Below are 12,599 nucleotides of genomic sequence, written 5' to 3'. Positions count from 1 at the left end.
TTTAAAATGATTTTAAAATATATATTTACATTTAAATAAATTTTTAACAATAAATTTATATTGCTGAGTACTTGACAGATATTTAATGTGATGTCCTCTACAGAGTGCCTGCTCTTTGGAGAGCAACCTCGAAGGCTTGGCTGGTGTTTTGGAAGCTGATCTTCCTAACTACAAGAGCAAGATCTTAAGGCTTCTTTGTACAGTGTATGTATGCAAAAGATTTATGAATCCAGGTGATAATGTATTATCTACTCTTAAATGCTTTGGGAAATGTTTAAAATATATGTTTATGTTCTATATGTCCTTGGCTTTCCTTCTATGGGGAAGTTTGTACAAATGAGCCAACCTTTGGCCCTTTAATGAACTCTTTTTCTTAGGGATAAAACTAAAATTGAGCATTTTCCTTGTGTGTTATTTCTTAGAACCTTAGAATCATTGTAGTTGACTTTTTATAGAGAGAGTACTGTCTCATTCAGATACATATTTTTAAGCATGTATATTTAAATGTATGATACTTAGATTTTAAAATTAGTAGTACCAAACAAATTTGGGAATTGGTAACACGAGTAATAGCTCTTCTTGGAAGACTGAAGAGGCTTTGGAAGCCACTAGTAATAGGCATACTCTCTGGATAAACAGGAGTCTTTGTAGTTACATGAAATTGTAACATATCCATGAGGTGTTTTTAAATTATGAAGGTGACGTTTATCACTTCTCAGCCTTTTAGTTTAGATCAAGTGAAGGTAACTTTAAGAAACTACTAAGGAAATCTTCTGAAATCCTTTATTAAAATGGGGTAGTATTTATACTTAAACTGTTGGAAACCTTGTTTGTTTAAGGCTGAACTTGTATTGCTTCGCAGTATTCTTTAATTTTTGGTTTTGGTAGGGTTTCAGGGAGTACAGTTACCATCAACACAGGTATTTTTTTGAAGACCTTAATTGTCCCTGATGTTCTGCTAGATACTTTAGGAAAACAAGTCAAAGAGAATCTCTTGCCCACTGAATGATTATGAGTTCTTATTTGCTTTTTGAGCTAATTCTAAAGGCTGCCTAAATTAGGAAAAATTGCTTTTTCTAAAGGTTTATTGTAATCCTTTCCCATACTTTTCAAATAACTTTAACAAAATCAACATACTTGGAGTAAGCAAATCTTAACTATATCAGACTACGTTTTAAAAAAATTCAATAATTAAGCTGGTAGGAACTTAGATGAAACTCGTTTTAATTGTGCCTCTTTTCTAAGCAACTAGAATAGTGTTTCTCAAAGTAGAATTCTACTTCCATGACATTTGGTTAGCTAAGTTTAGAAATTCTGAATGCCGCACCCCCCTTAATGATTCTGTATTAAAGAGGCTTGTTTCACCCAGGATTTCTGAGACATTTTACCATGGAAACCATGTTCTGTGGAAATGCTATTCAGTTCCACTAAACACACTTGAAGAAAAACTGTTGTAGCATTAGTTTTATTTATTTCAGTAAGATAACTTTACAATTAAATCATTTACTTTCTTAACTCTTGGATTAATTAATGAATTAAAATGAAAAATTACGGGACTGTGTTTGTAACATTTCTCAGTGACATGCTTTTTCTGGAGTATTTTTAAAGACATAGCTAAAAGTAATCCTGTTCCAAAGTTAATGGAATGATAAAAAGATTCATATAAAATTCAGCAACTTAACGCTATTGTTTTGGGGTTTTCTCGTTATACTGGGTTCTTAAATCAGTGCACGTCTGTTACCTGAGAAGTTGACAATTTATACAACATTAGTTGGACTGCTGAATGCCAGGAATTACAACTTTGGTGGAGAATTTGTAGAAGCCATGATTCGTCAACTTAAAGAGTCATTGAAAGCAAACAATTATAATGAAGCCGTATATTTGGTAAGTTTGTTTGTTGGTATGTTATGACTTACTGTTGGGATGGAGGGAAAAGGTGAGCTACAACCAAATAATTTAAAATGCTCCCCTGAGGCATTCTCATTCACTTTGATAGCTTCATAGGCCACCTTTATTATGATGACACCCCCAAATCTGTAACTGTGTCTCCATCCTTTCTCCTGAGCTCCAGTCCAGTATTCCAGATGCTAGCTGCATAGCCTTCAGATATCTTACCAGGAAGTGCCTAAATTAATGTAGCATTCATACCTCCTTTTTTCTGCCCTTTCCCCAGCTCATTCAGTGGCCACTGTGTACTGAATAGCCCATCTATAAAGCTGAGCTTTAATTTTTGTCTTCCCTTTGCCTTCTTGTACCATAGGTGTTCCCAATCCCTGTCAATTCTGTCTCCCTAATTTCTCTCAAGTCTGTCCTGTCTTGGTCTCCAGGGCCTCTAGCATAGTTTATGCCTTCCTCCAGATGTTCTTAATAGCCTCTTAACTGATCTTTTTGCATCTAGATTCTGTTTTTCACTTTGTGTTCTACAGTGGCACCAGACTGGTCTTTCTGTAACTAGGCTCTGCACATGTTGGTTACTGGTTAAAAAACCCTTAGTTCCTTCCCATGGCAGTGTGAGTGGTCTTAAAAGCCTGGTGCACAAGATGATTCCTTGGGTTGCAGAAAGTGAATATTGAGAACTCTTATTTATCTTAAGTGGAAATGAAATTAAGCCTTACTAATAATACATAGATTAATGGTGATCCAGTGTATATAATAAATAAATATGTATGTGTTGAAGATATGTGATCAAATTCTTTTTTACTGAGTACACAATCAAAAAAGTTTGGATACCGATCAGGCTATAGGATTAAAGTCCAGACTCTTTAGCCTGACCCTTTATGGTTTCCCCAGTGTGTTTCTCTATTCTTGTCTCCCATACACTCTCCAGCAATATCAAAATAACTTGCAGATCCCAAAACACACCTTGTTTTTGAAGCTGTATGCCTATACTGCCCTCATTGCTCACTACTTGAGACTGTTGCTTATCCTTTATGATCTAGCCTAATTGTTACCTCCTTTGTGATGCTTTCCCCAACTCCCTTTGTCATTGTTCCCAAAAACACTTAATTTGCCTTTTAGTGTGGGAGTCACTCATTTGTATTGAGATTGTGCTTGTTCCACTAGAATGGGTCCCTTAACAGTTGACTTTTAGTAGTGTTTAGCAATAGCACACTGAGCACACCCAATAAATGTGTTCTGTAATTTCCATTTCTGTAATTCAGTAAAAATTACAGTCAAACAGAAAAGAAGCTTATAGGTTGAAGTAGCTAGAATATTTTACAATCTGGATTGTTGATGTAGTATAGCATAGAAACCTATGAACTCACAGATTGCTGTCCTTTATATAGTTTTTGTTACAACTTCTCAATTCTGCCATGGTAGCACAAAGCAACCATACACAATATGTAACTGAACGAGCATGGCTGCTGCAATAAAAGTTTACTTATGGACACAGAAACTAGAATTTCATGTAATTTGTATGTGTCATAAAATACTCTTGGTTTTTTTTTTTTCAAGCATTTAAAAATGTAAAAACCATTCTTAGTTCCCAGCTATGCAAAAAACAGGTAGTAGGCTAGATCCAGCCCTTAGGCTATAGTTTTTCAGCCCAATAGTTTAGGCTGTAGAAGATTGCTTGTTTTGTAGTTATTATGAAGAACATTTAGATTTAATAGCAGAAATTGTTTGCCCCAACAGGTCCGTTTTTTATCTGATCTTGTGAATTGCCATGTGATTGCTGCCCCGTCAATGGTTGCCATGTTTGAAAATTTTGTAAGCGTAACTCAGGAAGAAGATGTGCCTCAGGTAAGAGAACCCCTCACGCTGAATCTTGAGGGGCTCTTGAGGGGTTACTGAATCCTGGTACTTCCATATAGTACCAGAAACCTTTCGCTGATAATCCATTAGCAATAAAGAAAAAACAGCAGACTATCACACTGTAAGTTCTTACTATCTAAAAATTAAGTTGACTGGCACACTGGTGGGTTCTCATAATATATGTTGATTTAAATGATGCTGTCCAGTAAGATTAGAACTAATATATCTGGAAATGATCTGTATAAACCAGATGTCATAAGTCCTATTAAATAGCTTCCATAGGATTTCATTCAAGAATAGATAAAATATGAATGAATATAATTAAAGCATATTTTAAACTTAACTTTTTAAAAATCCTTTAGGTGCGGCGAGATTGGTATGTGTATGCATTTCTGTCATCTTTGCCCTGGGTTGGAAAGGAGTTGTACGAAAAGAAAGATGCAGAGATGGACCGCATCTTTGCCAACACTGAAAGCTATCTTAAGTAAGGGCACAGCTCATAGTACTCTTTGTTGCTTAGGTAAAGGATATCTTATATCAGTGATATCATTTGAGTTTCTCAAAAATAAGCTGTAGAGTTCCTGAAGGTATTTTCTAGGTAATCCTGTTCTCCTGCTGTTTTAACTCACCGAGACCTCAAAGTAATCAGATATGGTTTGCTTACTTTTGCCAGTGCACAGGACAGTTGGTAATATAGCTTCTTTTAAGCTGCTTTTATATGTTTATAAAAGACATAAAACACCCTAGTGCAATAGTTCCTCAAATATTAGCGTGGATAAGAATTACCTGTGGTACTTAAAATGCTCAGACCCCAACCCCCAGACCTAATAAATTATACAATTTGAGAGAGAGGTTTGGACATCTGTATTATTAACACATTTCACAAGTGGAGAACCACTGCCCTAGCACATACAATGTGTTTATTTCATGTAAATTAATCCTAAATCAAGCTCTTAAAACAGTGGTCCTTAACCTTCCATCCAGGCAGTACTTCTTAAGTAATATGACACATTTCAATTAAAATAATCACATGTCTTCCCATTACCCATCTCTCCCAAGCCGATGTAAAAGCTTGGTTTAGATTGTTAGATACAATGATAATAAATAGGTCTTTTTAGTAAATTTATGCTTAACTATCCAGCAACATGGTAATGGTTATGTGGCCCTTAAGTTTTTACAGATTGATTTTATTGTTAAATTTCACTTTCTCTTTTTTAAGTACTTTTTTGGATAACTGTTAATAGCTACTTAATTGATTATTAAGTAAAGTTAAAAGAAGCTTAAAAAATAAGAATCTTTTGGCCGGGTGCAGTGGCTCATGCCTGTAATCCCAGCACTTTGGGAGGCCGAGGCGGGTGGATCACCTGAGGTCAGGAGTTCGAGACCAGCCTGTCCAGCATGGTGAAAACCCATCTCTACTAAAAATACAAAAATTAGCCAAGCGTAGTGGAGGGTGCCTGTAATCCCAGCTGCTCGAGAGGCTGAGGTAGGAGAATTGCTTGAACCCAGGAGACGGAGTTTACAGCGAGCTGACATGGTGCCGCCACTGCACTCCAGCCTGGGCGACAGAGTGAGACTCTGTCTCAAAAAAAATCTTTTGTGTGTGTATACATATCCTTTCTCTTTTTTATTCAAGTGATAGCCCAATATACACACTGTTCTTCACTTGGCTTTTTTCTTTTTCTTACTATAACTTGGATTTGTTGCATAAAAATACTTCATAAATCTTTTTAATAGTTGTAGGGTATTTCACTTTTTAATGTACCATAATTTCTGTAGTTACTGTTGGTGGACATTTAGGTTATTTTCAATCTTTTGCTATTATAAACAATGTTTCAGTTAATATCTTTGTATGTCTTTGTGTACACGTGCAGATATATTTATGGGGGATATAAATTTTTAGAAATGGCATTACTGGGTTGAAGGTTCTAAACAGTTTTAATTTTGATAGATTTAGTCAAATTACCTTTCAAAGAGATTATACTCTCCCAAAGAGATTATACCAGTTAACCTCTTTGTCAACGATGTTTGAGACTGAATCTCGACCTGCGTCTTGATGATACACAGTACATTATCAAAACTGTTGATATCTGCCGCTCCAGTAGGTAAAATGTTATTTCATTGCTTTAATTTGCATTCTAATAACTATGAAGGTGACTGAGCATCTCATGTTTGTAAAAGCCTAAATGTAGATTTTCATTTTTATCTTTAGAAGACGCCAAAAGACTCATGTACCCATGTTACAGGTGTGGACTGCGGATAAACCACATCCACAAGAAGAGGTAAATTGATTTCAATCTCTTGTGATACAAGCTCAGTCAGCTCTTGAATAGATTCTTATCTCTGTAAGATACTCAGACCATTCCATTTTACCCCTTGGCTATGTTTCTGCATTTCATGATAGCTCCTTTTCATAGCTCTAGGTGTACGGTAGATTTTTAATAGATGATAGAATGTAATTGAAATATTCCCTTGTTCTTTGGGATGCCAGCTATTACAGAGTTGACGTATATTTATGTAAATGCTCAATTTGAAAAATGTAAAAACAAACAGTTCCAAACAGATAGACTTTATAAGTAAAATAAAAACAAAAACTTAGCACCTTTTTTTGTACCGTCTTACAAGTTAGCTTACTTTTGTATCCTGTATTTTAAAGGGTAGTGATATTTTTATTTTGTCTAGTCAAAATGTTAATTATATTAATGATTAAAAATTAATCTGTCTTTAGTATTTAGATTGCCTGTGGGCCCAGATTCAGAAATTGAAAAAGGATCGCTGGCAGGAACGGCACATCCTAAGACCTTATCTTGCCTTTGACAGCATCCTGTGTGAAGCACTGCAGCACAATCTGCCTCCTTTTACACCACCTCCTCACACTGAAGATTCGGTGTACCCAATGCCAAGGGTCATCTTCAGAATGTTTGATTACACAGATGATCCCGAGGTAGGTGACCGACTAAAAGTCCTAGATACGACCTGTGTTGCATTGTGCTTGTGGGTTAATCTCGCTCGAATTATGCCTGTGGTGTGTTTTAATTTTGAGTTGTTTTTTGTCTAAGAAGGTCAATAGCAATGAAGTTAACTTTTTAATTCAGTGAATGATACCACCTCATTATGCAAGAAATTACATTTGGCATGTGTAAATAGATTAGAGAGACATGCACAGTTTGCAGGCTAAGAGTGTGGGTTTTGGGTTTTGAGAGCTACATTGGGTTGTGTTTTAATCTTGGTTTAGCCAAATATTAGCTGTGTGAATTTGGGAAAGTTTACCTCCCTGTGCTTTCGTTTTCTGCAGGTAATAATAATAGTATATATATCATGTTATGAGGATTAAATTATTATTAACATGTAAAATGCATAGAACAAGAACAGTGTCTGTCACATGATGAATGCTCAGTCATTCTGGCCATTTTTCTTTCTTTTTTTTTCTTCTTTTCGAAATGGGGTCTCACTCTGTTGCCCAGGCTGGAGGGCAAAGGTGAGATCTAAGCTCACTGCAACCTCTGCGTCCTGTGCTCAAGTGATCCTCCCACTTCAGCCTCCTGAGTAGCTGGGACCACAGGCATGTGTCACCTAGCCTGGCAAATTTTTTGTATAGTTGGGGTTTCACCATGTTGCCCTGGCTGGTCTCGAACTCCTGGGCTCAAGCAATTCGCCCACCTCATTTTCCCAAAGTGCTGGGCTTACAGGCATGAGCCACTGCACTTGGCCATAATTATACTTAATAAGGTTATTTCTCAAGAAAAGCACCTAGTTTTAGATATGGTCCCTCTTTCTTTAGGCAACACAGCCTGTCTTGTGATTATTCGTATTGTATGATTATTTGAAAACAAATATTTAAAGTATTTTTAATTAAAAAATTCCAAAGATTAGTCTAAGCTGACTTTATCGTTTTTAATATACATATTCTTTATTTCAAAGTCAAGTTTCCTGGCAGCCATTGTACTATTAAAATTGTATATTGTACAATTAAGAAAACTTACAATTTTCATTGTGGGTGCTATCCTGTGTATTGTAAGATGCTCAGTGGTATCCCTGACCTCTACCATCTAAATGCCAATAGCAGTCTCCCTGCCTCAGTTTTGACAACCAAAAATATCTCCAGAGAGTGCAAAAGGTCCCCATGAGGGCAAAATTACCCCCAGTTGAAAACTATTGCCATAAAAATTAATATTACCACCTAAAGTCAAATTTGAGTTTCTTTCTCCTATTGTCTCTTTTCTGTCCTGTGGTAAAGTGCTTATGACCAGTAGGAATTTAGTATATATGTAATCTATTTCGGAATAAAAATTAGTCAGTTACATATACAAAATTATCAGCTGCCCTCTTTGCTATATTCCGTAAGTAACCAAATACTTTAGTCAAAATTTTGTAGTGATCTACTTAGATATATTTAACTGAAAATCTGGTTTACATTTAAGACTGCTTATGTTTGTGATCAGATATTTTGTGTGTGTGTGTGCAAGGGAAACTAGAATGGGACCTCAAAATTTTTTTCTCCTGTATTTATATTTAATTGGTATCACCTCTGTAAGGTGCATGTCCATCCCTTGCTAGAAGAGTATAAATATATAAAATACTTGTTACTCTCAAAACGAACAGGATTTTGTTTTTGTTCTGGCCTTTTACAAGTTGTTTATTAAAAAACATTAGAAATTGTAAAAAAAAAAAAAAAAGATTAAAATCATCCAAAAGTCATTATTAAAGGTCTATTTTGTGTTTTTTGAACCTGTTTGCTGTGAATATACTTAAGAATGAAATAATGCCATGTAGGGAATATGTTTTAAGCTTAGATGATATGGGTATCTTTCAATTCATGCATGATTTTTTATGGGTATGTGGTATTTGAATAGAATTTTCTGTCTCCATAGTTACTAATGGAAATAATTCACTCTCTTGGTTTAAAAAATAAACTCTGTAAGGCTTGTATTATCCAAAGTTATTTAGTTTCGTATAATAATTGGTGTGTAAAGTAGGCAGTGGTTGTATGGTTAGGTATGAGATGTAGTAGAAGAAACACTACAGCTGATACTCTGGGATATAAGCGAACATGGCAATGGAATTTACTGAAATACAGAGCTTTAACACTTCAGAACTTTTATCCCTACCACCCAGTATAGTGCCTGGAACATAATAGTCTCTCCAGTATTTGTTGAATAAGTGAAAGAAATCTGTGTTCTAGGCCTGTAGTGTACACATTTGGTTTTCTTTCCAGGGTCCTGTCATGCCAGGGAGTCATTCAGTGGAAAGATTTGTAATAGAAGAGAATCTTCACTGCATCATTAAGTCCCACTGGAAGGAAAGGAAGACTTGGTAAGATTCTTTCCATAGTACTCTTAGAAGGGAGAGAAAGGAGCAATTTTGATGATTCAGTAAGAGCAAAATGTGTGTTGAGAGTGTAAGAAAATTTTATCCTCCTGACTCCCTGTCTCGCTAAAATCAATTTCTAAAAACACTTGCATTACTTTCTTGAGGCTTTTCACCCTTATATAGTACTTTTCAAGGTGCTTTATAGTAATATGCCTATGATGCCAGTCTTTTTGGTGTGGATATTTAGCATATGCTATGGAGAGCTTGAGTGGCAAGTTATTTTGGGTTTGGATATGAGTGATTTTGCTCTGTTTTCAAAACACCCAAACTTTGGAGGTTTTTTTTTTAATAAAATTTTCTTAAACTTTGGAAAGTTTGGTTTAGATTTTAAAGTGGAAATGAGTATAGTATTTTGAGAGTGATCTACTCTATTAAAACTTCTTTAGGTTAGTACATCTGAATATGCTTCCTTAGTATTATTACCTAGACTCCTTTTGATCTTTCAAGAAATTTTGGATGCATTAAAGATTTTCCTTGTGGTAGACAGAATAATTTATGCCATAGTTAAATGAAGTAACTGAAATCTAGGACATTTCAAAGAAGATTTTTCTCTGCTTATATCTAAACACATTGCTTTTGAAACTGCTTATTTGACTTTTCATGTGTCTTCGTATACTTATTAAACTTAAATTACACTTTTTATAGTGCTGCACAGTTAGTGAGCTATCCAGGGAAGAACAAGATCCCCTTGAACTACCACATAGTTGAGGTATGCATTCCATGTGGAGCATGTTTCTGAATTTCAGAATCTTTCTGTTGCCTTTAAAGTATAATCTACTCTTGGCTTATTTATTTATTTATTTATTTATTGCTACTTGTCTGGCATTCAAAATTAACAGAGAAGCGAGGAAATTGCTGTTAGTTTTGGTGCTCTATTAGCCATGTTAGGAAAGAGAAAAAAGGAGATTGAAAGCAGTAGCCAAATGGAATTTTGAGTTGCCTATAAGCTATTTATATAGTATGTCTTCATTCATGGATCGTTGTTGTGGATAATGTAAGTTACCTCTAGCTCTGTTAATACATTGTCTACTTAACAGACGTATAAGTGGCTTAAATACTTTAAAATACCATTTTAGATAAATAACGTATCTTTAGTTGTGTTTATCTGGCTTCTCAGTACTAGCATAAACTTGGTTAGTGTATTATTTCCTGTAATACCAAGTATAGATGAATCATCATTTATACTTAGAAATCTAAAGAGCCAAGCAGTTTAGAAATAGAGTAGCAACACTTTTGACTTCATATTAACTCATACAAAAGGTTGATGTTAGTATACAGTTGAATACATTATAAAGATGTATATCAAAAAAAAAGTGTTCATTTGACATGTGAGTCAAACTGTTAACTGCATTTTTTTTTTTTTTTGAGACGGGGTCTTGCTCTGTTGCCCAGGCTGGAGTGCAGTGGTGTGATCTTGGCTCACTGCAGCCTCTGCTGCCTGGATTCAAGCGATTCTTCTGCCTCAGCCTCCTGAGTAGCTGGGACTACAGGTGCACACCACCACGCCCAGCTAATTTTTGTATTTTTAGTAGAGACAGGTTTCACCATATTGGCCAGGCTGGTCTTGAACTCCTGACCTTGTGATCTGCCCGCCTTGGGCTCCCAAGGTGCTGGTATTACAGGCGTGAGCCACTGTGCTCATCCCACTGCATTATTTCTTTATATTAAAGTATTCATGGACCAGGCTCAGTGGCTTATACCTATATTTCCAGCAATTTGGGGGGCTAAGGCAGGCTGATAGCTTGAGCTCAGGAGTTTGAGACCAGCCTGGGCAACATGGCAAAATCCTGTCTCCACTAAAAATACAGAAAAAAAAAAAAAAGAGCTAGCTATGGTGGCATGCACCTGTAGTCCCAGCTACTTGGGAGGTTGATGTGGGAGGATCACTTGAGCCTAGGAGGTCAAGGTCAAGGCTGCAGTGAGCTGAAATTGTGCCTCTGCACTCCAGCCTGGGCGACAGAGCGAGACTCCGTCTCAAAAAAAAAAAAAAAAAAAAAAAAGTAATTCCATTTTCATTATGAATGCCATGGAGTTAGAGCTCAGATTTAGAATGTTAAGGTCTTTCTAATAGAAGTGCAAAGATAGCAGTTGGATTGAATTATGACTCATGATACTTTTGTAGGTGATCTTTGCAGAGCTGTTTCAACTTCCAGCACCCCCTCACATTGATGTGATGTACACAACACTCCTCATTGAACTGTGCAAACTTCAACCTGGCTCTCTACCCCAAGTTGTATCCTTTCCTTTGTTTTTAAACTTAATCTCTTTGGCCGGGTCTTAAAAGATTATTAAATATTTCTGCTTTGGGGTTTAAATTTTGTAGGTAAAAAATGTGGCTTTTGAAGTGTGTTATGTGTGTGTGTATTACATGTATGTATTTTTATGTCTGTAAATACATATGTACCTATAAATATGTAGATACATGCTTCACTGTTTGGGTCAGAAAGTTCAAAAATAGACAACAATGAAATTTGTTGCCTAGATTGACTTTTCCTCTCACAAAAGATTTCTCTGAAGCATGTGATGCTTGCTGTTTGATACAGCATTTTTCCCACAGTAGAACTACTTTCAGAGTTGGAATTAATCTTCTCAGACCCTGCCACTGATTTATTAGCTAGGTTTCTATGATATTCTAAATCCTTTGTTGTCATTCAGCAATGTTCCAAGGAGTGGATTCCATCTCAAAAAACCACTGTCTTTGCTCATCCATTGAAAGCAGCTTTTTATTTTTTAAAGTTTTATTATGGGATTGCAGCAATTAATAATAATGGAAAAGCTTGCTTTATTGTAAGAATTACCAGTATGTGACACAGACATGAAGCAAGCATATGCCATTGGAAAAATGGTGCCAGTAGACTTGCTTGTTGCAGGGTTGCCACAAACCTTGTTTGTTTAAAAAAAAAAAAAATGCAATTTCTGCTAAGCACAATGAAACAATGTATGCCTGTGCGTATGGAGGAGCATGGGGAAATTTGGGATCCGGTGAAAATATTATCTTGATTTCACGAGTGTGTAGAGGTCAGATTAATTATACATCACTGATATTTCAAAGCTGTAAAAAAAAAAAATCAAAAACAAGATCGATTGTATGAAAAGATGTTCAACATTATTAATCATTATAAAGACTTGAAATGTTTTATTTCTATTCTTGTCTATTACAACTTATTTGGGGTAAAAGTGGAGAATAGTTTTCCTTATCCTAAATTCACAGCTTGCACAGGCAACTGAAATGCTATACATGCGTTTGGACACAATGAACACTACCTGTGTAGACAGGTACAGTAATTGCTTTACTGCTGAGCTGAGTTAGCAGCTTTTACTTCCTGTACTTCATAAAGGAATTTGATCAAGACATTTTTAAGAATTTCCATGTTTAGTTTTTTTTCTTGCCTCCCAAAATAACCTTTGTACAATAACCAGACTCATACTTGTTTAATGTAACATTACGTTTTTTGATGTCCATGCTATGGTTT

General features: G+C 35.7%; 1 protein-coding gene across 4 annotated transcripts in view; it reads left to right on the top strand.

The window, feature by feature from the left end:
- Positions 1–12,599, top strand: part of NCBP1 (nuclear cap binding protein subunit 1) — a 36,842-nt gene that overhangs the window by 7,698 nt on the left and 16,545 nt on the right. For 2 of the 4 annotated variants that reach the window (XM_015117232.3, XM_077965673.1), the window contains 10 exons: positions 104–204; positions 1,728–1,884; positions 3,637–3,744; positions 4,119–4,240; positions 5,969–6,038; positions 6,485–6,700; positions 8,972–9,069; positions 9,772–9,835; positions 11,249–11,359; positions 12,338–12,402. In XM_015117232.3, the coding sequence (XP_014972718.1) occupies positions 104–204; positions 1,728–1,884; positions 3,637–3,744; positions 4,119–4,240; positions 5,969–6,038; positions 6,485–6,700; positions 8,972–9,069; positions 9,772–9,835; positions 11,249–11,359; positions 12,338–12,402 (1,112 nt within the window). The remainder of the gene's footprint in view (positions 1–103; positions 205–1,727; positions 1,885–3,636; positions 3,745–4,118; positions 4,241–5,968; positions 6,039–6,484; positions 6,701–8,971; positions 9,070–9,771; positions 9,836–11,248; positions 11,360–12,337; positions 12,403–12,599) is intronic. The other 2 variants (XM_028835040.2, XM_077965674.1) reach the window with 1 other exon arrangement.

This window comes from Macaca mulatta, chromosome 15 (assembly GCF_049350105.2).
Source record: "Macaca mulatta isolate MMU2019108-1 chromosome 15, T2T-MMU8v2.0, whole genome shotgun sequence".
Lineage (NCBI taxonomy): Eukaryota > Metazoa > Chordata > Mammalia > Primates > Cercopithecidae > Macaca > Macaca mulatta.
This window is presented reverse-complemented; position numbering and strand designations above follow the sequence as displayed.